We start from the raw sequence: 27,971 nt of genomic DNA on the forward strand, positions 1-27,971 counted from the left end.
AATTAAATATTTATCTATATTGTCTTTGTGCAGCTACTTCTCCCCCTGTATAATAATGAATAACAGTTCCTCTTGGTTCAGAGATCGTTGGGGGCGCTGAAGACGCTGCAATCTCTTCCTCACCCTGGTTTCCTACCTTGGGCTACTTTGCTCAGTTTTAAATTTCCCGCGCTGGATTCAAATCCTGCCGCAAACCCAAATGTTTAATGAGAGAATGGAGGCGGGGGGGGGGGGGAGGTGTGGAAGAGAGAGAGAGGGAGGGAGGGAAGGTGATGGAGTTGGGAGGGGGAGAGTGGGAAGGAGCAGAGAGAGAGGGAGGGAGGGAGTGAAAATCCATCTCCAGGGTAACCTGTCGTTCCCATAGTAAGGGGCGCGCGCCGGCCGCTAGCGCGCGCGGTAGGGTTGGAGGCTGTAGAGGGGGAGGGGTGGAGGTGGAGAGCGCGAGGAGCGCAAAAAAAAGGGGGCGGCGGAAAGGTAGGTGTGTCGCAAAGAAAAATAAAAGTGTCGCAAAGAAGGCTGGGGGTGGTTGCACGCGTCCTGGAATTTGACAGCGCTTATCAATGAAACGAGAGAGCGAGCGGATCATGGCGGATGGCCCCAGGTGTAAGCGCAGAAAACAGGCAAACCCGAGGAGGAAAAACGGTGAGCTTTCCACCGGGCTGGCGTGGAGGGGAAAACAGGGCAAGGGGCTGAAGAAAGACCCCCGCAACCCTCCCCTCACACCAATCCCACCTTTCAAACAAACACCACCTCTTCTTTACTCTTTAAGAGCAGGGGTAAACAGAGGGGAGGGGGGTAAACAGAGGGGAGGGGGGGAGCAGTGTAACTGGATTAAAAAGAACAGAAACAAAAGAAAAACTTAACTCGAAGAAACTCGGCTGGGCGAGAGAGAAAGAGAGTGGTTGAATTTTAGATCGGGAACTCGGCAGAAAGAGAGCGGAGTCCCAGTGTGGGTTATTTTTTCTCTCTCTCTGATGATTGTTTGGACTTTGGTTGTGGTGGGTCGTTTTATTTTCCGGGGGGGGGGGAGGGAGGTGGTGTTGGGGGAAGAGGATTGAGAGCAAAGTGTGGAGAAAGTTGGGAGGTGAACAGTTCTTGCTGTTGTCAGGGTGAGATCATTACCTGCTCCTGCTCCCTGGCCTCTCTCGCCCGTCGCCTAGCGGTTCATGGCCCTGGACCGTTATACGCTGCCGCTCCCAGCTCTTTATCTGCTTCGTCAGTCAGAGAGCCTCCTCCTCCTCCTCCCCCCCCACCCCATCCCTTCCCTCTCCTTTCACCCACCCCAGGGCGAATTAGACCAGAGAATTCTCCAGTGCTGCTTTTATAAAATGTGCATTCAAAACTCCGGCACTTTGCTGCCCTTTTATTTAAAATGCAGGGTGCTTTTGGCGGTGAGGGCCATTTCTTTTGGCTCGCCCTGAACTGTACCATAATCTTAAAATGAACACCTGACGCAGTCAGAGTTGAAAAGTGTTGAAAAGAGGAAGCGAGACTTTTTTTTATGCTTGTATGTTTCTTCCCCTCCTCCCTTCCCTGGTGTCAACATAAACAGATCGGTGAAGTTCTCCCCCTCCACACACACACACACACACACACACAGACTCACACACTTTTAAATTCTCTTATCTCTCTTCGATGTTTTACTCCAGGAAAAGGCTGAGTTGGTCGGTTTTTTTTCTTTTCGCCCGGCTACCTGTTTGGTGCCGAAATGGGTGGTCACGGTTCGAGCGAATTACGGGGCCTGTGGCCCGCTTCGCGCACTCGGACTCTCGGCTGAAAGCGCTATATAAGGAATACATTTACATTATAGCCGGGAAGGAGTTGGATCCCCCCTTTATTTATTTAAACTTTTATTGTGAGCCTGTGTGCGCGCGCGTTAGGCTTCTTGAATCGTTCATTGTAAGGAGGATCAGTACTTTAAGCGCATCGGTTATAATTTAGTCCAAGAGTTGAAATTATTTTGTTTGTTTTAAACTTAGGAAGGTAGAGATTTCCCCCTTCAGGAAATACAAGCTAACGGTGTGACAGCATTTCCCCTCCCGCATTTTGATGTTTTTATGTATTTTCCTGTGTAATTACCGCAATTGAAATACAAATTAAAATAATATTTTCTATTAAGATTTATGCCTTTAGAGCGATTATAGTTTTTTTTTCATTTAAAATGTTGTCCTAATGGTTCATGCTAAGTTGATGGGCTTTTCCTGCTGACGAAATTGTGACATGTGCGCCTGCCACAGCGAGCGAGAAGAGAAGGGAGGGAGAGCGATGTAAACATGTTTACCTGAAAAATGGGACCGCTACGTTGTTAAAAATGGCAAGAAAACCTGGCGCCTGCATATTTATTCAGTGTGTGCTTTTTAAAATCAAGTAACAATGTGGGATTGAAGCGGATTTTTAAAAAGAGAAAAGTATTTCCTTTCAGCAGGAGAAAACGATTCCTGATTGTCGTGTCGTGTCGAGCCGAGCTGACTAGGCTGCAGCAAATGGCAACTTGTGCAGGTAGAAATGGTGTTAGTTTCAGCCCCCTCTGTTTGCTTCAGTCTCCTGGGAGAGATTTATTTACCATGGTTGCAGTAAGGTTACTTTCCTTTGTGTTTTTGCACGGGCATAATTCGTTAAAAGGACTTCACATTTTTAATCCAAGCCTTTTAGATGTGATTTTGAAATTGCACATTAGAAAGGAGACAGCTGGTATTCCATGTCCAATCTCCTTTTTGTATATTTTAATCTCGATATGCACGCCCTGGTTTCCCCTCGGTGTGTCGTTCCCTTCATTTTATGTATGTTGGGGAGGGGTGTAGCAGTCGTTAATATCTGATTAGATTGACGCCTGGAAGCTCCTGCGGAGAAGCGAGTGGAGGAGGGGTAAGAATGAATGTGTTTATGTTGGGTGGAGGTTTTTGTGTAGGACGTGCGCACAGGTAACAAATGCGGTGGGCGCAGGGAACCCTTTTTTAAAGCTTAAAGTGTTGTTCCATCCGTTTTAATCACTCGTGTCCTGCCATCTACAGAAAAAAAAACAAATCTGGTTAACTGATTGTGGCACATAGTGTTAAACGACTGCTCTGTATCGCTAATCCTATTGGAGCAGTCATAAATCTTTAATTTTTTTCCCGTGTGCGTTTGCTCTATCTGCCCACTAGGGTAGTTTTGTTTTTTTTAAAAAAATTCTGTCCAGATTAAAGCTACTGGCTTTCAGTTTTTCTTTCACAAATTGGAGATTTCAGAATTTATTCATTGTTTGTTGCACATTCTTTTTTTCCCAAAATATATTTTATTAAACTTACGAGGTACATGATAATACTGTTCAAAATTCATCTTGCATAAAAGTGCAAACCAAATCAGTTTCTTGGAATAATACTGTTACTCCCTTTGAAATTAATATTTATAATATTCATAACATGCCAAAAATACAGCCCAAGGGTTTTAGCTATTTTCTAGCCCCTAGGTACTGTTGCTGAGAGAGGTGAGGGTGCCCTTTCCTCAATGAATCTTTGTGATGTTTTTAAACTTCAGTGCATCATTCAGCATGTAGTTTTGGGCCTTGGATTATCGAAAACTCTCTGCACTAGGAGACTTAAGTCAGATTCTGTTTCTCTGAATGCTTGTTTTTTTAAAAAAAATCTAAGTTTACTGTTATCTGGCATGGTTTAGTTCCATGCACCAGTATGGTACTTGCATTTCTCACAAGTGGGTTTTAGTTCCTAAGAAATGAAAATGAAGGATGCTTAGATAGGGATTTCCCCTTGTTTATTTTCCCATTTTGAGAAAGGGTACTTGGGTTTACCAGCAAACAGTGCTTTCTGAACTTCACTTAAAGGTAGAACTAATTAATTAATCTAAAATGTCTTGTGGGAAGTTGTAGGTTTAGGGTAAGGAATGAAAGTGATTACTTCACCAATATACTGAAGTGTTGAGAATCAAAGAATTGGAGAATGCCACGCCATCACTGGCTGATGAAATAAGGGATGCAAGACAAATGATTTCTGTTTTTACATAAAATTATCTTGGAGGTCAAGGTTTTTCTGTGATTTGAATCCTCTTCTCCTTTCAGAGAAGAAGCTGGAATATCTTGAACATGAATGAACTTGGCTATTTAATTTGATTTTGAAAACATTTCTATCATTAAGTATGTTGGCACAGAAGATGCAATGTTTCTTTTTGAAACTTGATGTCATTGTCAAGCAAAGCAAAATTACAGTTCAGTGCACTAGACACCTACAATGGTCCTACCTGGAGCTTCATGCACCTTAATATTCGAAGGACTGAATTTTGTGGGACCAGCTGCGGTCTTGTCACCGAGTTATAATGAAACTTTGGGTATCAGAAGTGAAATGTAATGTCACATGTTCAATCCTTAATCTGCTGAAAGCTCTTTTTGTATTGAAGCTTCTTTGTGTTGGTAATGCTTTCATATTTATCGGTTTCATAAACTTTTGAAGTTGTAAACTGCAACAAGGTTGATTTTTTTCTAAAATGGTACAATAAGGAACATTTCAATAACTTGAAATTCAAAGGACTAATTTGGACAGAAAAGGTGTCTTGAACATAGTTTACAACTCTTTTTTTTAACAAACGTTGGGTGTACTGGGAAAAACATTAATCTAAAAGCAGGAAGCAAACATGAGAGGTGCTGTTAGTGACCTTCGACTAGAGACTCTGAATGCCTTGGGTATGATTTCACTCTCATGACTTCCCTAGTCAACCTAAATGCTCGTCAAATCAGATGTGTGTTTAGACCTTTTTCAGTATATGTGCCCGAGGAAACAGCAAACCATAAAGTCGTCCTGAGCATTATCCTGGTGTTTATTTTCATTTTGTGGTGAATGCGGCAGGATTTCTCTCTTTTTCCCTAGCAAGGTGCTTGGCACATCCAAAGTCTGGGTCAGTGTTAATGTTCTGTATGACATTTTAGGGTATTGCTGTCTTACTCCGTACACTTGAGCAGATGACTGACTAGTTCATCAAGGAAGCTTAATACTTGTGATTTGGGTAAAATAGGGTGGGAGAAGAAAAAAAAATGTTTATTAATTTTTAGAAAATATACAAGAAGGTTGGGCAAGTAGATGAGCTTGTTTTGTGTAATTTGCATCATTTTGTTTGACCTATTTTGCTTTACTGGTGAACAGTCCAGAGATGTGCGGGTCAGGTGAATTGCCATGCTAAATTGCCCATAGTGTTAGGTGCATTAGTCAGAGGGAAATTAGTCTGGTTGGGTTGCTCTTCAGAGGGTCATTGTGGACTTGTTGGGCCAAAGGGCCTGTTTCCACACTGTAGGGAATCTAATCTAAATACAAATCTCTCGACTTGGTCCGAAAAATTACTAAGAGTTGTTGACCATCTTCCAAAATAAATGTTGTACCAATTCTTTTATTTTGTAATTGTTTTGAAAACTGTAAAGATTTTTGTTCCTGTATGACTGAGTTTAAAGTTGGCAGCTGTTTTGTCTAATAACTGTACTTATTTGTTTTTGGCTAAGCCTTAAGTTGTCTCTGGCATGATTTCTATGTTGGTCAGTGTGAACTTAGTGAGGTTTTTCAACTATTGTACACTACGTGTAGAAAAACACTTACAGAACATTGCAGTTACCTTTTGGAATTTGTTCACTATACCACATAGAGTTTCTGCCTTAGAAAGGGTCTATTCACTGGTTTCTGATTAGGCTGGGGTGACTCTTTTCATATTGTTTGTCGGAAAATACTCCAAGTTTATGCACAATTCTTGAATGGAGGATTGGTGTTATGCCATGAAAGTTGCAATTGAGATCTTTACATGTTAAGAGCAACATATTTTTTAATTTCTTAACATATCTCTTAATTTCAAGAAGGATGATAGTGTTTGAATAGAATAGCTACATTAATTAGAGCAGATGTTAGTATTGATGTGACTTCAGACTTCAAACATGTCGTGGAGGAAAAACCTTGTTTTCCCAATTTGGCTGTATTGGTCAAACAACTGTTTATACCTTTCAAATCATTACTGATGAACAACCTAGTCACTTATGCAAGTTACGTCATGGTTTAAATTGAAGTCCTTTTGAAAAGTCACTTGTACCGTATTATATACGTCAGTTTATCTATTAGACTGGCTTCATTGGAAAACGTGATAATTGTGCCAAGTAACTACAAAGACACGAGGTGAAATTTTGAGGGATCGTAATTTAGAATTAGAAGATCTGTGATAGATTCTGAACTTGGATTCTTTTTGTTGGTCCATTTTCTTCCTTCATCCAGAATACTGTACAATTGGTGATATTTTATACACTGATTAGTAAAGTTGAAGTATTTATGTCATGAGACAATTTTTTTCAAAAGAAATCAAACTAATAGCTTCAGAGGTAGGATGTCTGAAATAATGTGAAAGAGGTTTCAGTCCTTAAATCGATTTGAAGGATCATTCCCAAGGAAAGTGGAAGGCAACAGACGGAGGTAGAATTTGACTGGTGGCAACAAGAAGTCCTTTGGTATAATTGTATTCAATTGGAATTGAAGAAAGTTCTACAGTGATTGGAATTTTTCTTGTTAAAAAGGGAGATGTATAGCCTACAACAATGTGATCATCCCAGTCCAGCAGTGTCACTTGAGTTCCTGATGATGACGTTCAGGACCAGAGTACAGTCAAGTATTACACATTTTTGACCATCATAAGGTTAAAAGTAGAGCTATTTGCGATTGCATAGGGTTCACCTCTGTCTGCAATTCCTCTGAATAATAAGTGCATGGTCACATGCAGTAAGTCATCTGAACAAATAGGCTAAGGCTGATAATGGCAACTAACATTTTATGTTAAACAATTACCAACAACCGAGAATGTAACAACATTTGTGGACGTTGCCAATTAATGTCCGACACTGGTAACTGGTTCAGTGTGGTTGCGGTTGATTATAACTCAGAGCCACATAAATGCATTCGCTATGAAGAAGGTCACAGGCTCGATTACTCAATGGTGAGTTTCCCATGTTCTGACACAATCACCACTTTGACCCCGGCTTTTTCACCTAGGGCACAAACCTGGAATATAATGGAAAACTTCTCACTTGGCCGAAAGGTTTCGCAGACACCCAGACTCAATATGTCCACCCACCAGAGAACTATGCCTATACTATCTACAGGATTTACTGATGTAATAAGCAAACCACTTTTTGTGTGTAGCATACCCAAAAATTTCAACCTTTACTGCATAGAAAGACAAAGATGACAGAGGGATAGAAGTACCTTTGTCTCCAAGTTGACACACGTTGCATACTCCTTTATGATTACTGGACCAGAATTTCAGAAACACCTTCCTAAAATGTGCTGTGGCAAGTCAGAAATGTGACCTAGTACTGTCATCTTGAAGGCAATTGGACATGGCAATGAAGACTACTGATGCATACATCTTGCAGTGAATGTTTCTTATGAAAGCCGAATCACCTTTCTAAAAATAAGATGTCAGAAATGATCATGAATATTTTGTTTAATTTTTAAAAAGACACTCTTTTAGTTTCATTTGACTCATACTTTCGAACTGAGTCATTGGGATAGGGATCAGGAATGGATTTTTTTGTTACCTCTGTACATATTTTTTTGGCTGAGATGGAATACATGGGACAGAAGACTTCAAATGAAAGCTGGGTCAGTTCAGTCTGCTCTGGTTGTACATTCAACCATTCATTTGATCTTAACAACAAAGCTGCACATATGAAATAATAGAAAAATGAAACAGTTGGAAATGCTACACTCATGCTTTTAGCTTGAACCAAATTAGGACACAAATATTTTGGCATTTTAAAAATCCTTATTGCTTTCTCTCTCCCAGTTTCTTGAACAGCTGTTTGTCTATTTAGTTTTAAATTTTATTTTAAAATTGAAAAAACTAGACAAAAAATCGCCTGTAGATCAGAGTCCTGAATTCATATTTAGTGAAATAAGTAGTAGTGGTAATTTCACATTTACTGCAGTAACTTTAAAGATTGACTCTTGATCTTTGGCCAGTATTTTTAATTTTTAAAATTTTTTTCATATGCTTAAATTTGTTATTCATTGAAAGATGTCTGCATGAAATGTTCCATTGGTGTGGCCCTTCCCTTCCCCCAACCTTCAGCAACATTGAAACTGCATGCCCGACTGTTTCCTGTCTCGGGCTGTGGGGGTTTTGAGGCTTGTTTTTGAAATGGAATGAAACTGTATCATGGAATGGGCTTCGGTTTGAAGCCTCTGGGATACTGATGGAAGCACCGCATTGATGGGTCATGTTGTTGGTAAAACATCTGGATGCAGTTAAACCAATCATTGGCATTGAGTGCCATGCTACCTCTACCATTGAGAGCTCCATCTGAAGTTCAAAGGAATTCTGATGATGACTAGTTAGTTATCTAATACACAAATGACTGATTTAGAATATGGGACATTACAGCATAGTACAGGCCCCCTTCGACCCTTGATGTTGCACCGACCTATGAAACCAGGGCACTGTGTTTAGAAGTGAATTAAGTTTGTGGTTTAGAATTGTTCATAAATATAAATCATTCACATTGAAATGATGACTGCTGGTCAAGGTGTTTCCACGTCTCATTGACTTCTATTAAGATTTAGTTGAAAGTAAACCCTGTGAAATATTCATGTCCGGACAACCCTTTATTTTGCTTTCAGTCTGACTTATGGCTTTTACCCAAGTGTGTGCATATTCATTTTTTTGCTCAAGACATGAATGGGATTAGAACTCTTGCCTATTGTACATATTTCCCTCAAGTCGGACATAAGATGGGTGGCCTTTCAGATCCTTTTCTGTTTTTTAACCAGTGAATCATACAATCATCGCCTCTTTCCGCAGTCTAGGGATTCTGTTACAATTATTATAAATTCAGGGAGAGAAACAAATAATTTTGTTTCCTTCACTTAGTGAATTTGCTACCTGAAGTCTATTATTGTCAACTAGTTTTGAATAAAAGTAAACTTGCTTGTTTACCTGCTTCTGATTTGCCAAAAAAACTGATTTTGTTTTCAGCAGTTGAATCTTGGAGATAGTGAGGGTACAATTAAAACATTTTAAGAGGTCTGTTTCCATGCTGTCCATCTATACGACTGTATGACTGCAGATGTCAGTGAGTAAAATGTGGAGCTGGAAAAAAGTACAGAGGATCAAGCAGCATCAGAAAAGCAGGCGAGTCAATGTTTTGGGCAGGACCCTTCCTCAGGACTGGGGAGGGGGAAGGTGGCTAAGAAATAATTGGAACGGGATGGGGCTGATGAAAGGGTGGGTTGGCGATAGGTGGATGCAGTTGGGAGGTGAATGGGATTGGTTATTGGGAAGGGTGGAGTGGATAGGTGGGAAGGAAGATTGACATGTTAGGTCAGGTCAAGTAGGCAGGGTAGAGAGGGAAGGCTGGACCTGGAATGAGGTTGGGGTTAGGGAGATTGGAATTCACCAGCTTTCCATGTTGAGGCCATAAAGTTGTAAGCTCCTGACTTAGAAGTTAAGGTGTTTTTCCTCCAGTTTGTGTGGCCTTATTTTGATGGTGGAGGAGGCCCAGTGTGGACATGCCATCTGGGAGGGGGAGTTAAAATGGCTGGCAACCAGGAGGTGGGGTCGATTTGGAGAATGTGGATCATAGATGTTCCCTGAACCAGTCCCTGAGTTTGCACACAGTCTCCCCAATGTAGAGAAAATCACGTCGGGAGCAACGAATGTAGTAAATCAGATTGAAGGAAATGCAGGCAAATATCTGCCAGACTTGGAATGAAGACTTCTATTCTTAGCTGTAACAATTTTTTGAAGACACCATGCATTAAATAATTTTGGATACTCATTTGGAATGATTACTGATCAAATTCCCTACCAAAATCAATGCCCTTGGGCCAGTTTGGATCAACTCATTCTTTTTGTTTGTTTGAGCACTTTTTTGGTTGGGCTCCCACATGGAGAGAAAACAGAAGAACAGTATTTGCAAGTACATTGTCACGTTCTTTTATTTGTTTTGTGACTGAAAACACGTTGAAGTAAGAGTGAATTTGTATATTGGTTTGTATCTGGAGTAGACTGATTAAATTATTATCGAAGTAGGAGCAATTTACTGCTGATGCTGAAATCTGTACTGAAAACTCAAAATGCTGGAAATCACAGCAGGTTAGGCAGGATTCGTGGAGAGCGAGAGTAAGTTACCGATTTGTGTTTAGATCACTCTTTAGAGCACTCATGAATGAAGAGGGAGCATTTTTTTTTGCAAAAGTGTGGGGCGGAGACTTGAAGAAGAGTCATCTCGACTTGAAATATTAGCTTGTTGCCTGTCCACGAGTGATGCCTGGCATGTATGATTTCCAGCATTTTTTGTTTTCAGTAATTATCATCCAAGTGTTTGGGTTGGAGTTTGCCAGCATACAGTTCTATTGCATTTGTGTTTAGGAAGAAGTTTTATAACCATGTTGTTCAAACTGTGTGCTGTCAAAGCGTTTGAAACTTGACCATTTTGTTTGTGGTCTGTGTGTCCCTAATTTAACATTGTTCTTCAGTGAGTAGAAACTGGTGTCACATAGATTGGTTTACTATAGTTAACAGCTCATATTCTTAAAACGTCTTTCCAGAGGAAAGAATGTAGGTTATATGGGAGATGTTCATGCTTGCTCATTAAACTGAAGCTGGTGAATTTAGGGTCGGATGTAAATGCTTAAAGGTTTTCCTTGATTTATATTTTCAATGCACAGACTAACCTCTTGAAGGTGTGAAGAAAAGTGAGTTGTTGTTCCCCAGTAGAGGACCATACAGCATTATCAAGGAGAGGCTTGTGGGGATTCACCCTAGGAAATACGGTATTTGTACCATTTAGTTGCCAGTATACCTCCAAACTAAGCTTATTTATTGAGCTGAGCTAGAATTGCTTATCTTCGAATCACAATTGTTACAGTTTGCAAAGAGGCCATTCAGCTCACCAGTGCAGAACATGATTTGTATCCAAATGTTTTGGTAACAGCCTACACCAAATGCTTTGGAGCTAATCGAGTGCTCTTTGGCTATATAGCCAATGATGCAATGTTACAGGTGGTGATATTGGAGAATTGTTTGTACCCAAAATCATGATCTGGCATGTAAGTTGTAAGTGGATCATTGGACTAGAATGGGTTCTATTAGGATCACAGAGTGATAAGAAGTTTATAGTCGTGTGAGTCTTTAGTACTTCAGGAGCACTTTGTGTTGGTGTTGACTGTGTTGGTGTTGACTAATGAAGAAGAGGAGGCTGACTTAAGGTAGACAGGCAGGAGGCTGGAAGACCACAGCAAGCCAGGCAGCAACACGAAGTGAAGTCAACATTTTGGGTATAACCCTTGTTCAGGATTGCCTAAAGCAGATGGAGTAAAGGTTAGAGCAAAAAATGGAGAGACAGGAGAAATTAGAGGCTGCCCATGCTTAGACTAGATTTATTATATAAAAATATGCAGATGCTGGAAATCCGAAACAGAGACAGAAATTAGAGGGCGATCTAAATGAAACACACACAATGGATGTTGGGAAGATGCCTCCATTGATAGGAGAGACTAGGACCTGAGGGCACAGCCTGAGAGTAAAGATAAAAACAAGGGCTGCAGATGCTGGAAACCAGATTTTAGATTAGAGTGGTGCTGGAAAAGCACAGCAGTTCAGGCAGCATCCGAGGAGCAGGAAAATTTATGTTTCGGGCAAAAGCCCTTCATCAGGAATAGAGGCAGATTGCCTGCAGGGTGGAGAGATAAATGAGAGGAGGGTGGGGAGAAAGTAGCATAGAGTAAAATAGGTGAATGGGAATGCGATTGGTGGTGATAGGTCAGGGAAGAGGGTGGAGTGGATAGGTGGGAAGGAAGATAGGCAGGTAGGACAAATCATGGGGACAGTGCTGAGCTGCAAGTTTGGAGCTGGGGTGAGGTGAAGGAAGGGGGAATGAGGAAACTGAAGTCCACATTGATGCTCTGGGGTTGAATTGTTCCGAGGCGGAAGATGAGGCATTCTCCCTCCAGGCGTCGGGTGGTGAGGGAGCAGCAGTGAAGGAGGCCCATGTCCTTCGGCCCATGCCCGAAACATCGACTTTCCTGCTCCTCGGATGCTGCCTGAACTGCTGTGCTTTTCCAGCACCACTCTAATCTAGAACCTGAGAGTAAAGGGAAGATCTTTTAGAACCTAAATATGGAGAAACTTATTCATTCTGAGAGTCATTGCTACAGAAGGCTGTGGAGGTCAGGTCATTGAGTATATTAAAGACCGGGATCGATAGGTTCTTGAGTATCAAGGGTTCTGTGAGAAAGCAGGAGAATGGGGTTGGGAAACTTAATCAGCCATGATTGAATGGCTGGATGGGCTGAATGGCCTAATTCCTGCCCCTATGTCTTAGCGTCTAAATTGCTGGCAAAACGCAGTAGGCTTGACAGCATCTGTGGAGAGAAAGTGGTGCTAATGTTTTGAGTCCAGAGACGACTGTAGAATAGATTGTAGTTAGGAAAAGGTTGCTGTGTGTGCTGAAGATGGGGAGAGGAGTAAATGATGAGAGCAGATGGAACCCGGAGATGGAAAACAGTAGGTAGGCAGACAAAGGGATGGGTCAAGGTCAGCCTGCGACAATTAGTAACTGATGATGGGTTGTAGCAACAGCCCATGTGTTAACAAGATCTGGTGTATGGAGATTGGGGACAGGATATTGGAGAAGTGCTCAAACCTTAAAATTCTTTGAACTCTGAGTCTAAAAAGCTGCAAGATTTCCAAGTGGAAAATGACGCCCTGTTCTTCAAGTTTGCATTGAGATTTGCTGGAACGTTGCAGCAAGCCTAGACACAAATGTTGACCACGGAACACGGTGTGTTGAAGTGGCAAGCGACAGGAAGCTCAGGGTGGAATATAGGCATTCTGCAAACTGGCCACCAAGACTGCATTTTGTCTCCCCAGTGTAGAGCCGACCACTTTTGAATGGTGAATACAGTAAACTAAATTGAGTGAAGTGTAGGTAAATTGCTGTTCACCTGGAAGGTGTGTTTGAGGCTTGGATGGTGAGGAGGGAGGAAGTAAAAAGACAGATGTTATGCCTTCTGTGATTATGGGAAGTTGCTGGGGACTTTGGAAGGAGTTAGAAGTGAATGAGGAGAGGACCAAGGTGTCCTGGAGGGAGTGTACCCTGTGGAAGGCTGACCAGGGAGGAGAGGATTATGTTTAGTGGTGGCATTTTGCTGGAGATGGCAGAAAAAGACAGCAATTGATCCTTTTGGATGTGGATTAGATTACTTAGTGTGGAAACAGGCCCTTCGGCCCAACAAGTCCACACCGACCCGCTGAAGCGCAACCCACCCATACCCCTACATTTACCCCTTCCCTAACACTACAGGCAATTTAGCATGGCCAATTCACCTGACCTGCACATCTTTGGACTGTGGGAGGAAACCGGAGCACCCGGAGGAAACCCACGCAGACATGGGGAGAACGTGCAAACTCCACACAGTCAGTCGCCTGAGGCGGGAATTGAACCCGGGTCTCTGGCGCTATGAGGCAGCAGTGCTAATCACTGTGCCACCGTGCCGTCCACAGATGCTGATTGAGTGGTAAATGAGGACCAGGGAGACCCTATTGCTGGTGTAGGATCAAATGATAAGGAGTCAAGGTTGAAGTCTGGGCAATGGGTTGGACATGGCTGAGGGCCCTGTCAACCATAATAGTGGCAAATTCTTCATTGAGGAAGGAGGAAACAAAATTGTGGAGGCCCATTGTAGAACCTGACATTATCAGAACAGATAGGATGGAAGCATTTGTAGAATGGAATGGAGTCTTTGCAGGAAGCACAGTGGAAGAATATACAGTCAAGGTAAGTGGGTGACAGTGGGTTTGTAGTGGATGTTGGTGGACAGTCTATCCCCAGAAATGTAGACAGATGTCTTGCACCAGGTGGGGGAGAGAACCAGGTGGAAATTTTTCCAATTCCAGATGAGGGGGGAAGCAGGACTAATGTTGTCATTGTACCTGTGGAAGAATTGCAGGTGGGGGCCAGAGTAGGACTGGAACAAAGAATGTTCCGTGTATCCCACGAAAGGACAGGCATAATTGGGGTCCATGTACCTAACCATGGCCACACCTTTTGACTTGAAGAAACTGAAAGAAGTTAAAGGAGAAGTTCCTCAAGGTGAGGATGCACTCCTCCAGGTGGAGAGGATGGCAGTGGATGGGCTGGTTCAGACCTTTTTTTCCAGGAAGAAGCAGAGAACGCTGAGGCCATCCCAATAGAGGATGGATATGTAAAGGGATTGCACATCTGTGGTGAAGGGAAGGCAGCTGGAACCTGCAAACTGCAAGTTCTGAAACTGATAAAACCTGTACTTTTTTTTTAAAAAACAAAGTCAATTATGAAATTGGAGGGTCACTATCAACTTGGACTGAAAAGAGGCTGAAGGACAGCAGCACCATTTGTGCTTCTTCAGACACTGATACTGTGAACACCATCCAGGCTTGGGTTGACAAATGGCAAGTGACATTTGTGTCCTACAAATGTCTATTAATGATCATTTCCAATAAAATGATCTAATCCCTGCCCCTTGACATTCAATTAGCATCACTGAATCTCCCATTATCAACATCCTGGGAGTCACCATTGAGCAGAAACTGAACTGGATTCACCATATAAATTCAGTAGCTTCAAAAGCAGGTCAGAGGCTAGAAATACTGTCATGAGTAACTTAGCCCCTGAAACCTCAAAGCTTGTTCACCTTCGACAAGGCACAGTCAGGTCAGTGATCACAAACTCCCCACTTTCCCGGATGAGCTCAGCTTCAACAACCCTCCAGAAGATTGACACCATCCTGGACAAAGCGGCCTGTTTTGGTTGGCATCACATCCACAAACCTCCACTACCTCCACCACCAATGTTCAATAGCAGCAATGTGTATAATGTAAAAGATACACTGTAGAATTTTATCAAAGATCATTAGACAGCACCTTATAAACCTATGATCACTTCCGTCTAGAAGGACATGGGCAGCAATTACCTGGGAACTCCACCACTTGCAAGTTCTCTTCCAAGCCAGTTACCATCTAGATTTGGAAATATATTGCCACTCATTTACTCTTGCTGGGTCAAAATCCTGGAATTCTTTTCCTAAGGACATTGTGGATCTACCTACAGCACATGGACTGGTCTTGGGCAACAGGGGTTGGGCCCAAAATACTGGCCTGGCCAGCCATTATATACAACACAAGTGAAACATTTTAAATTATTCATTCACGGGGTGAGAGTGTTGCTGGCCAGGCCAGCATTTTTTGCCTGTCCTTAATTGCCCAAAAAGCAGTTAAGAGTCAACCATATTGTCATAGATCTGGAGTCACACTTAAGCTAAACCAGGTCAGGATGGCAGTTTGCTTCCCTAAAGGACATTAGTGAACCAGGTGGGTTTTTCCAACAATTGGCATTGGATTCATGGTTATCATTAGATTTGTAATTCCAGAAATCTATTGAATTAAAATTCCTCCATTTACTACAGCAAGATTCAAAACTGGCTCCCCAGAACATTCTCAGGGCCTCTGGATTAACAGTCCATGATAATAGTGCTAGTCCACTGCCTTTGCACTTTGTTTTTGGATAAAGAGCTAGTCATGGTAAATATTAAGTTTTTAGTTTGGAGTACACCAGATAGTGATGATGACACCAAAAAGGACAAACTTTTGAACAGTACAAGTTGTCTGTATCAGGATATGAATGGGCAGAGAGGTGATATGATGCTTCAGGCTTCTGAAAGGATAGTGTTGTTATCCCTGCAGAGGAGAATTATTAACAAGTCAGATCTCGGCTTGAACAGCTTTTTGCTTTTGTTGTTTGGTTACCATGGTGGTTAGTCAGTGATGTACTCAGGTAAAGTTGTCAGTGTACTTTTACCAAAAAAATTATACAAAAGAAAAGCAAGAACAAGACAAATATATTGTGTGTGTGTGTTAATGATGGTAAGCACTTGCTTTTGGAGAATTTCTGGATATTCACCAGATGTGATTTTCTGTTACTATCTTTTCCTGTAATACACAGTCATACCTATTGGCATTTCTTCATTGAACTGTGAGGAAAAACTTGGATTTTTCCAGCACTGTTAACTTGGACTGCTAAAGCAGTGCAGGACCTCTTTCCAGCTCTAACCTGGCGACTGCCAAAATTAAACTGTCCTCCTTCTGGTATGGATCTTTCTGACTGAACTGGATCTGTTTTGTGACACCCCTAAGCATATAGAACCTAGAACCGTAAGCACAAGAACAGGCCCTTGAGCCCACTTGACATTCAGCAATAACAATGATGTCATACTAAACTAATCCCATCTGTCAGCATATGGTCCATATCCCTCTATTATTTGTCTGTCAAAATATCTCTTAACTATTGCTGTCATCTTTGTTTCTACCATCTCTCCTGGCCGCATGTTCCAGGCACCTACAACTGTCTTGTCAAACAAAAAACTCTCCTCACACATCTCCTTTCAATTTTTTGTTGCTCTCACTTAAACATATGACCCCTAGTATTTTATATTTCCACCTTGGAAAAAAGACTTTGGCTACCTACCTTTTCCATGCCTCTATCGGGTCACCTCTCAGCCTCAGATGCTGTGGTGAAAACAATCCCAAGTTTGTCCATCCTCTCCTTTCCCATACTAATGCTTCCTCTTTTTCTTTTGACTAACTTTTCAATTACTCCTGTTGTCTAAAATTCTGAATCTTGCCATCCTATTCTTTCTTTCTCCATAGGGACATGCGTTTCCTGAACTCTGATCAGCTTGTCTTTAAAAGATTCCCTCTAAAAGCTGAAAAATCTGGATTTACCCTCTATTAGCTGCCCCCTCCAATTTGATTTCTCCAGTTCTTACCTGATACAATTGTAATTAGTCTTCCCTCAATTTAGCAGTTTCACCCTTGAGAGTAATTTGATAATTGCTATCAATCAAACAGAAGTCCCATTTGACTTTGGACTGTTATGTTCCTGTAACATTTGCACAAATGAAAAACAAAATATCTTAGCCTCCCTATCACAGCAGAATGAAAAATCTTTTGGAAAAACAAAATGGTAAGGAATGAAAGTGAAATCTTGATGTTTTCCCTTTTTATTCTTAACCATAACTATGTTAAAACTTAAGGAATTATGATCGCTGTTCCCTAAATGCTTCCCTGCTGAAACTTTGATTTTGCTAGGCTCATTCCCAAATACAAGATCTAGTACAGCCCCTTCCCTACTTGGACTGCCTGTACAGTATACTGTTTCAAGAAACCATCCTGGATACATGTAACACATTCTGTGCTGTCTAAACCCCTGGCATTAATATTGGCACAGTCAACATTGGGGAAGTTCAAGTCACTCACTAGACTGACCCTGTTGTTTTTAAACCTTCCCACAATCTACCGACTTATCTGATCCTGAATCGCCTGCAGGCTATTGGGAGGCTGACGGTATCACCCTTGTGGGGTGGCAATGACCTAGTGGTACTATTTCTAGACTGTTCATCTGGAGACCCAGGTCATATTATGGGGACCTGGGTTCTAATCCTACCAAGGCAAATGGTGTAATTTGACTTGGTCTAGAAGTAAGAGTCAATGATGACTGTTAATCCATTGTCGATTGTTGGGTCGAAAAAAATAACATCTGGTTCACTAATGTTCTTTACGGAAAAATCTGCCATTTTTACCTGGTCTAGCCTTCATGTGACCCCAGACCCACAGCAATGTGGTTGACTCTTAACTGCCCTCTGGGCAATTAGGATGGGCAATAAATGCTGTTTCGGCCAGTGACCCCCCCCCCCCCCCACTCTTTGTGATTGAATTAAAAAAAACTCATCATAGGAATAAGATAGGTTAAATAACTGAGTTTTACCCTTCTGTCCTTGCTTGCTGAGCCCTTCAAGATGTCCTCTCATAGTATAGCTGTGACATTCTCCTTAATCAATCATGCAACTCCCCACCTCTTTTAACATTTCTATCTCCCCTAAAACTTCTAAATCCAAAAACGCTAAGCTTCCAATCCTGCCCTTCTTTCAAGCGTGTTTCCACAATAACTACAACATTGTAGCCCCAAGTACTTAGGTGGGCTCTAAGATCATATGCCTTACCTGTTACATCCTTTGCATTCAAATAAATACACTTCAAACTGCCAGTCCCTTCATGTTCATTAACCTGGCCTTGCCTGTCATTCCAGTTAGGCTTAATTGACTTATCTCCCTTCTCAATTAATCCACATATGGGTCTCCTGCTCTGTTTCCCACCCCGCCTGCCACTCTCGTTTAAACTTTTTGGGTTGGTGCTAGCAGGTATCTTGCAAGGATATTGGTGCTCCTCCAGTTTTGGTGCAACCTGTTTTCCTTGTACATGTTCCACCTGCCCTGGAAAAGATCCCAATGGTTCAGTCCTTTCTCCTACACCACCTCTGTAGTAATGTATTCAACTGTACTATCTTTCTGTTTCTTTTAACATAATCCCATAAGTCTTGCTTTTCAACTTTCTACCTGATTCCCTTTGCCGGACCACGTTTCTCTTTTCTGCCAATGTCATTAGCACCAATGTGAGCTGTGAGCTCTGGCTGCTCATCCTCCCTTTCCAGAATATCCCTTCATTTATTTCTCTAAAATTTAAATCTTCAAGCAAGCCACATGGTGAAAGATTTGGACTTTTGAGTTAAATTGCATGATTTATTGGTAAGGCTGTTGGACCAGTCTTTGAAAAAACGTTTCGGACCTTACTGTTTCTTGAACAAGCATCCTTCACAGAAATGAAAATTGTATATCCATTAACCTCTGGATGGAGAGTTGTTTTTTGGACTGGTAGGCTATGATTAGCTGTGTTCCACAGGTGTCAGTATTGTGTCATTTATTTCAATGATTTGGATATGAATATAGGAGGCATAGTTAGTAAGTTTACAGATGGCACGAAAATTAGTGATCTTGTGGACAGTGAAGAAGGTTATCTAAGATTACAAAGTGATCTTGATCGATTGTCAATGGGTTGAGGAGCAGTAGTTGGAGTTTAATTTGGATAAATTGTAGTTTGCATTTAGGTAATACAAACATTGACAGGACATATAGAACTAATGGTAGGGCTTTGGGTAGTGTTGTAGAACAGAGACACCGAGGGGTTTAGGTACATAATTCTTTGAAATCTGCATCACAGATGCAGATTGCTTTAAGTATGGGATTTGGGAGTTGATGTTGAGGATGTCCAAGACATTGGTGAGGTCTCTTCTGGAGTTCTGTTCGCAGTTCTGAATCACCCAGTCATAGAAAGGATATTATTAAACTGGAGTAAATTTCGACAAGATTTATGAGGATGTGATCGGGATTGAAGGGTTTGAGATACAAAGATAGACTAGGACTTTTTTCACTAGAGTATAGGAGGTTAAGGGATTGCTTTATAAAATCATGAGGGGTACACAAAATGAATAACAAAGGTCTTTTTCCTATGGGGGGTGGGGGAGAAGTGTTCAAAACTAGGGGTCATCTTTGTAAAGTAAGAGGAGAAAGATTTTAAAAAGAACAGGAGTGGTGGCTATTTTACATATGCATTATGTGTAGAATGAAGTGCCAGAGGAAGTGATGGATGCAGGTACAGTTGCTATATTGAAAAGACATTTGGATAAACTCATGAACAGGAAATGTTTGGAGGGATCTGGGCCAAACGCAGGCAGATGGGATTAGTTTTGTTTGAGAACATGGTCAATGTGGACTGTAAATTTTTTTTCTGCACCCTTTCAAATTTCACAGCATCTTTCATGAAGCAGGATGACCAGAATTGTATGCAATATCCCAACACTGGCCTAATCAGTACCCTGTAGAACTGCAGCATGTTCTCCCAACAGGTCTCTATATACTGAGCAATAAAGGCAAGCATACCAAACTCCACTTTCATTACCCTATCTGTCTAGAACTCTACTTTCAAGGAACAATGAACCTGCACTCCAAGGCTTCTTTGTTCAGCAACACTCCCAACCTTACCATTGAATGTATAAGTCCTGCCCTGATTTGCCTTTCCAAAATGCAGCAACTCACACTGAACCAAATTAAACTCCATCTGCCTCTCCTTGGCCCATTGCTCCATCTGATCAAGATCCCTTTGTACTCTGAGGAGACTGGTAAAAATGCTGTGAGTGCTCCAGTGCTTTATTTAGGCATTATTTTTCTTGTTATACATAATCTAGACTTTAGTCAAGCTTCATTCAAAACTAAGATTCTGAGGAAGTGTGACTTATGGCTGTCACATTTAAGTCTTTTAGTCCCCACAGCATTTTCACAGTAATAATAAATTCGGGACTGTTGTCAATGGAACAATCATGGAAACAATTTGGAAAAATTGTCTCTTCTCTTGCTTTTATCAATGTGTGGAAATGGGTAGGGGTACAGAGGGGTAAGGATTGTTCACTGTGCATAAAATTAGTTAAAAATCACACAACACCAGGTTATAGTCCAACAGGTTTAATCGGAAGCACACTGGCTTTCGGAGCGACGCTCCTTCATCAGGTGATAGTTGCTCCAAAAGCTAATGTGCTTCCAATTAAACCTGTTGGACTATAACCTGGTGTTGTGATTTTTAACTTTGTACACCCCAGTCCAACACCGGCATCTCCAAATCATGCATAAAATTAGTGTTATGCTTCATGACTCATCTTATGACTTAAAGTACCATCTATCATTACAAACATTGTATGCCTGTACTCAAGCCTCATCTGTCACTTTACTTGTGAGTTTTACTATTAAAGCATAGCTTAAGTTGTATGAATGAATATTTATTTTTGCACACTAAAGGGACTAATACCTAAAACATGCATGCTGATGGGTAAATGCATGTAGCTGACAGACGTAAAAAAAAACCATATGCAATAAGGCAAACTGGTAGAAATCAAATCCTGAAATCTAAAGCAAGGATGGACAACATTTGACCTGTTACATTGACACTGTCCAACACCTTATCCCACTTTTTATAGCACTTGATGCATTGCCTTGCAAATTACTGGCTGAACTCCAAGTGATGTTCAGGATCCTCTTGAGTTAACTATCAACCTGATGAGCCATGGTTCATGCCCGAAACATCGAATTTCCTATTCCTTGGATGCTGCCTAACCTGCTGTGCTTTAACCAGCAACACATTTTCAACTGTGATCTCCAGCATCTGCAGACCTCATTTTTTACCCGAAGAATCTTCATCAGTTAATGTTGAAAAGGTGTCCTGAAATGGACTGTAGGTAACACAGTATAACTGAAATTAAATTTTTCGTTGATATGGGTTTGTCACTTTAAGGAGTTGCATGTCACACAAAAACCTAAATGAAGTGGTCTTGTTATCTGAAGAATGGGTGTACTGAATATCTTCAAATTTTAAAGCAACAGGGTTTTGTTTTGAAGCTACAACATAAAGTAGAAAGAAATTAAAATTATGGATTACTATTATGTTGCAAACGTATGTTGACTAGTTTGCCTGAACAGGACAGCAATTGTTCATGGAAAATCTAAGTATCTCAATGACTAAGGCATCCACTTTACCATAAAACAGTGCTACAGATGAAATATCTGTAGTTCGGAATTTGAATTTGATTTTGTCAACCTACTGTAATATCTGATGTCATGAAAGTTGATATCTAATACTTGAAAGACTGATACTACTTGAGTGTTTAATATCTATTTATCTACTTGTGTGACTTGTGACTAGACTTACTTTACATGCAATACTGTACAGAATATACTTTAAGTTACATGCAGAGTCAAAGTTTCTGACTTGGATCTTGTAGGTTTCCACATTTTTTGTGTGAAAGCTGTATGTATTGATGGCAAATGATCTGGTCACTGCACATCAGTAGTGTTATTCATCACTGTGGAAAGTTTGACTATGTTGAAAAATAGTGAATGTAAATTCAACACTAAACCATTAAACATAATTTAGATTCTGTAATTTTTAAAATATTTTAAAAATTTACCTTGTGGTGGCCAAAGGGATGGAGGTTGTGGGGTAAATATACTACAATGATTCAAACTGATCGCTTATCCATTCTTAGCGTAAAGTGGTCATCATGTACTGTGAATGACAAACTTTCTTTTTCTGTAGGAAAGGGGATTATTACAATTGGGTGGTTGAAAGTTCAGTCCAAAGTTTTTAAAATTATGTAAAAGTAGGCAGATTTTCTTTCTCTAAATAGATATTAAACCAAAATTCATGATTTTGATTTGTGCCAAAGTGTGTGTAGAGCAGAATTTTTCTAGGTATTAACATGATGTAATTAAGTAATTGTAATCATTTTACTTGCTAAATACTTGGCATTTTTCCAATGCAGGGTGAAGTGTTATTTCCTTAATGTGATTGAACTTCAGCCTTGGAGCACCCCCTAGTGCACGATGTGACATTATTTTGCACATTCCACCCGAACTGTTGCTTGTGGCTTCAGCGTGGCCAGTTTATATGGTATTACTGATCTTTGTGGGTAGAGTTAAAGCTGCCAGGTGGAAATGACCAAATTCATTTCAACCAGGAAAGGAACAGAAAGAGGAAATTAGAAGGATTTGAAGTTTCCTGTAACTGCACATGAGAAATGGATGGGTGGGCAAGAAATGCTGGCCTAGCCAATGATGCCCACGTTCTGAAAAATAATTTTTAATAAAGCTGAATAAGTTAATCCTAAATTTTCAAAATATTTGATTGTTGGCTTCCGTGCTTTTACAATTTCAAAACATTTGAAACTGTATTTGCCAGGGTCGGTTTCACATGTAAATATTGGAGTTTTCTCAATCAAGTGCCGCAATTGTCATGGTTCATCTCATGGCATTTTTTCCTTCAGTTGAACTTCTCACTGTTTGGAAAAATTCATGCTGTGGAAATGATCTGGGAAGCTACACCATACGAATTCTCTCCCTAGGGTTCTTTTTAAACTTCAGTTTTGAAGTGCAATCGAATCACTTCGCTTTCTGTTATAAATATGAATGATTGATTATTCAATGCAAGGTCAACTTGCCTAGACGTGCTTCACTGACAATTCTTGTAGATTCCAGAATTACCTAGATACCTATAGCTCATTGTTGGAAAGGATATTGGTGGATGTAAATGGTTTCCATTTAGTGGGTCCTCTGAATATTTTGATTAGGAAGGGGTTTGAGGCTGCAATCAGAAGAATCTGCTCTACATCCTGTTGAGTACCTGTCATGGGTTTTAACTCAAATGTCACATATTTTAGAACAGTGAAATTAGTAGCAATAATTAGAAACATCAAACTAGCCAGCCAGATATAAAACTGGTTAGCATATCTATTGCTACGATAAAGAAACTGAAAAGGAAATACAGTTTGGAGACCCTGCATGCTTTTTGTTGAACTTGCTGTGCAGCACAATGTACTTGCAAAGTACAAAGGAAGCTGGTCAGTAATTGGTGTGGTTATTGCATTACTTTAGTTATAGAGTCATAGAGATGTATAGCATGGAAACAGACCCTTCGGTCCAACCCAAGCATCCCGACCAGATATCCCAACCCAATCTAGTCCCACCTGCCAGCACCCGGCCCATATCTGTCCAAACCCTTCCTATTCATTTACCCATCCAAATGCCTCTTAAATGTTGCAATTGTACCAGCCTTCTCCACTTCCTCTGGCAGCTCATTTGACCTTTTTAACATTGCACAATCAAGAACTTGAACAAGTTCTATTTGTATTTTTTTTGCTCCCTTCTGATCAAAGTAGTCATTTCTCTTTAAACTGTTACTCAAATTATACTGTGGTTGCATATTGCAAAGTCGTGGAAATAAAGAAATCTGTGGCTGATCTTGTTCTTGTCGGTTGCTCGTTTCTCCACATTAGTGGAATGTGTTTTAGATTAGATTAGATTAGACTTAGATTAGACTTACAGTGTGGAAACAGGCCCTTCGGCCCAACAAGTCCACACCGACCCGCCGAAGCGCAACCCACCCATACCCCTACATTTACCCCTTACCTAACACTACGGGCAATTTAGCTTGGCCAATTCACCTGACCCGCACATCTTTGGACTGTGGGAGGAAACCGGAGCACCCGGAGGAAACCCACGCAGACACGGGGAGAACGTGCAAACTCCACACAGTCAGTCGCCTGAGTCGGGAATTGAACCCGGGTCTACAGGCGCTGTGAGGCAGCAGTGCTAACCACTGTGCCACCGTGCCGCCCATTTTGATTTAGAAAATAGTGTGATTTCTGATTTTGTAAACCAAACCAAATATACTTGACAACTGAATTCAATCTGGTATTTTAAAAGAGGAGGAAGAACACTTGAGACGTTTTGTTTGTGTAAGGAAGAGAAGAGTGGACTTCTGAAATGAAAATAACAAGCTTATTTACTCAGCATGTTTACCTAGCAGATCAAACCAACCAGGTCACCATCGTGCTATCTAGCAGTTAAAATTCAGTCATTTTGAATGGCTGTTGTTAACACTGAAGTGATAGCACATTTCCCGATACACCGGTCAATATTTGAATTTAGTATGCTGTTTTATTCTGCCACATGATAAAACAAAGTTTGAAATGTTTCCAAGCAGCTTTTACAATATCCTGTGATGTTGTTTGAAAGATGGATAGTTGAGATGTTAGAAGAATTCTTTATTGTTCTTTAAATAGATCTGAAAAAACAGAGGCATTTGTTTAATTTCTCATGTGAAAGATGACATTATAGCCCACCATGAATAATTTGCTGGAGCGTTAGCTTCAATTGAGTTTAAACACCTTCTTTGCCTTTGGAGGTCTTCTGAGGAGAGAATGATACCTAATAGATTGGATTGATGGGTTCCATAAAAATATTTACTTCTGTGTGTTCTGTAGATATATACATGTATGCTTTTCTTAACAGCAGTATAGGTATATGTATACCACATCAACTGCAGCAACGGTAATGGTCTAGTGATATTATCATTACTTGGGTCCCTGGATTAATGTTCTGGAGACCTGGGTTCCAGTCTTGTGGCAGATGGTGAAATTTGAAATCCATTAAAAACAGCTGGACTGCAACAACTGTACCAAGTCCAACTTTCTTTCCTTTTTTTGTCCAAGGAGATGAATCATGTATTAATGTCAATGTATTAATTTGAGTGATTGTTCAAGGTTATGGCGATGCTACAGATTTTACAATTTAAAATCAGCTCCGTTATTCCGCCTGGGAGCAAATGCAATTTTTTGTTTTTGGAATGAAAAAAAGGAACTGCTGGTAACCAAAAGGTGGTACTTAGAAACCTGGATCCACTGTGTCCCCATTTTGAGCTTGAGCATTGTCCCGAACTGGGAGTGAAAGATGGGGAAGTTGAAGGACATTTAAACCAAGTGTAGGGGTCAGAAGTCTTATGAGAGTGTGTGGGAAGGGAAAACTATAATACTTCAAATCAAAAATTTGAGTTAGTAACCCCACCTCGAGCTGCGATTCCCACTTTGGAAAGTTCTAGGTTAAGGAGAATTGGCTTGCTGAATGTTGAGATGAATCTGGATGAAATCTGTTTCAAGTTGTTATGTTATCCTTCTAGACGATCAATCTCACTACTGTTGCATTGCAGCTTAAAACATGTATAATATTGCTGTTTAATGACACAACTGAAAAATTAGACTTTAATAAATCAACTCCATAAGTACAATGCTAGACTCTAGTTCGTGCATTGAAACTTTGGACATTTCTGACCCAGAGCCATATGCAGTGTCATCTGTAGGAAGGTGACCCAAATTACGTAATGGCCTTAAGCCTTTTAAATTTCAAGTCTAAGTCTAGTCCAGTTGGTCAACAGCCCTTTAATTGGCTGGAGATTTGAAGACAGGACTACCTTGGAGTCCCTAACCAATCGAATGGCTGGCATTTGTGATATCCCAGTAGAACCCACCTGGAGCAAGTTCGAGGGAGAAGCAAACTGTGATTTTGAACTGATCTTATTGTTGAATTCAGGGTCTTGCTAGGCCAGACTGTCAAGACACAGGTGAAGGCAACAAGTGTGAGAATATGGTAGGGTATCATCCCCTTTTACCTTTTCGACTGTACTCTGCTTTTATCATGGAGGAAACCTTCAACCAAGCATTAAGGTTCGCCAGATTTTAGGGGACAGCCTGGTGGCCATGTGTGGGTCTCCCTTGCTACAACTGAAATCCCAAAAGTTGTGCAACAAATCATTCGTCACTTAGGCTTTGATTTGGCAATAGGCAAGTGAGCTACCTCATGCCTTCCCTGCTGCTGTCAGTATCACGGCATGGGTTGGTGGTTAAGCATCATAAATAATGGTGCAGGCATGGTACTAAATTTTAGTCCTCTGGTCTCATTTTCCTTCTGGGGGATGTCTTTTAATTTCTGGCTATGTTTTAAAGACAAATTTAATTTTCTTGTGTTGAGTTTTCAATTTTGCTATCGATCTACAAAATAGAGGAATCTGTATAGGCTGTACTAACAATAAGATGTTGTTATTTATCGTGTGATTTGAGTACCTAATGTGTTCTGTGTTGGATAGAAGTGAATTGCATCAATATTGATGCTGTGTTGTTTGGAGGAAAAATCTTGGTATACCTTCATAATGTTGAAGGTATTCATGTTTTATTTGAGGAATCTTTTAAGATTAGAAGACGTGTGTGCTAAGTTACCCCAATAAAATAAACTTTAGTACATGTAGCAAAATTTAAGCTAGTTTTCTGAATTGACCTATCTTAGTTGTATAATTTAAAAAATATATATATATGAGGTTGATGGTGTCCATTTGCCAACGCTGTTATTGTGCAACTGCAATTATCTCCTATTATATTCCAACTAAAAATGTAAGCTTAATAGTTTTGCTTGAATTTTTATGGTATATTGTGCTAAAAAGCTTTTCACCTTTTTCATTTTGTTTAAAACATAGCAGGGAATAGTATCTGAACTTGGGGGTACAGATAGTGAATTATAGATTAACTGCCTTAGGGGACCCTTGCTTTCAGTTTTGCTTGATGGGTAAATTGATATTGCATTAATTTTAGAATATGGTACAAGGTCTTCTGTACTAAACCCATTGAAACTGTTCATCTACAGGCAAGCTTCTGTGTGGAAGGGTGTGGAGGAAATGTGATAGAGCATGACAAATGCCTATGCCCAATAGAAAGCATTCATTAGGATGTTGCACTCCTAGTTAAGGTCACATGTGTTTTGAATTTATTTTCTCCATCACTTACCAAAATCACAACTGAGGCTGTTTGTTGCCATGTTTACTGTATCCGTTAGTTCAATTTATTTCTCTGTAGCAGTTGCCAATGCTGAATCAAAATAGAGTAGATATGGATTATTTGTGCTTTGCTAGAATTGTTAAAATTAATGTCTTACTCTGGTTTGTATTTTGGTATTAAAGATGAGGCTACCACATGAGCTGGTCTGCAAATGACACGGGAGACAGCTGCAAGCTAATTTACAAGTGAAGTGGTTTATGGAGGAAGACTGAAGGGTTCAAGTACTACTTTCATAAGAGACTTTTGACGGCAGATATTAATGTAGCAAGTGAACATAATTGACCTTTTCTATAAAACCAAAGCAATCTTGAATAAAATTTCCATTTTTAACAATTTTGTTATTGCTTTTAACTGTTGTGTATTTGTATAATGCTGCATATGTAGATTTTGTGTGGATGAGGTTCCAAGATGAGTTAATGCTAAATAATACGTAAATCATATTTTTGTGCAGACTTCTCCTTAGTTTGCTAATTTTAGGAGAAATAGTACATGCTGATTGGTGTTCTGTATTACATAATTTTGCCACAGTTGAAGTTAGGTTATAATATTCAGCTCTCCTTGGGCTTCAAATTTCTGTGAAACGAAAAGGAGTGCTGACTCAAATTGATGATTCTGTAGTGTTAGGGTTATTCGTGTTTATATGTATACTTCATGTTAAACGTTGAGAAGTAACAATTTTAAACCTACGTTATAGTTATGCAATTGGCAAAGAATTCAGTGAATTGTGAAAGCCTTTCAGAGACCTTTTTAAGAATAAATTGAATGTCAACACGTGGTTTTAGTTGCATGACTGCACCTTTGAAAGGCCAGCTGCTGTTCAGTTTCA

The 27,971-nt window shown here is 40.4% G+C and overlaps 1 protein-coding gene across 7 annotated transcripts in view; it reads left to right on the top strand.

The window, feature by feature from the left end:
• Positions 1-517: 517 nt before the first annotated feature.
• Positions 518-27,971, top strand: part of LOC132815808 (zinc finger E-box-binding homeobox 1-like) — a 193,334-nt gene continuing 165,880 nt past the window's right edge. For 4 of the 7 annotated variants that reach the window (XM_060825056.1, XM_060825057.1, XM_060825060.1 and 1 more), the window contains exon 1: positions 518-642. In XM_060825056.1, the coding sequence (XP_060681039.1) occupies positions 561-642 (82 nt within the window). In that variant the 5' untranslated portion in view covers positions 518-560. Of the gene's footprint in view, positions 643-2,252; positions 2,500-27,971 lie in introns of those variants that run through there. The other 3 variants (XM_060825059.1, XM_060825061.1, XM_060825062.1) reach the window with 1 other exon arrangement.

The sequence above is a fragment of the Hemiscyllium ocellatum genome, chromosome 5 (assembly GCF_020745735.1).
Source record: "Hemiscyllium ocellatum isolate sHemOce1 chromosome 5, sHemOce1.pat.X.cur, whole genome shotgun sequence".
NCBI classification, from domain to species: Eukaryota; Metazoa; Chordata; class Chondrichthyes; order Orectolobiformes; family Hemiscylliidae; genus Hemiscyllium; species Hemiscyllium ocellatum.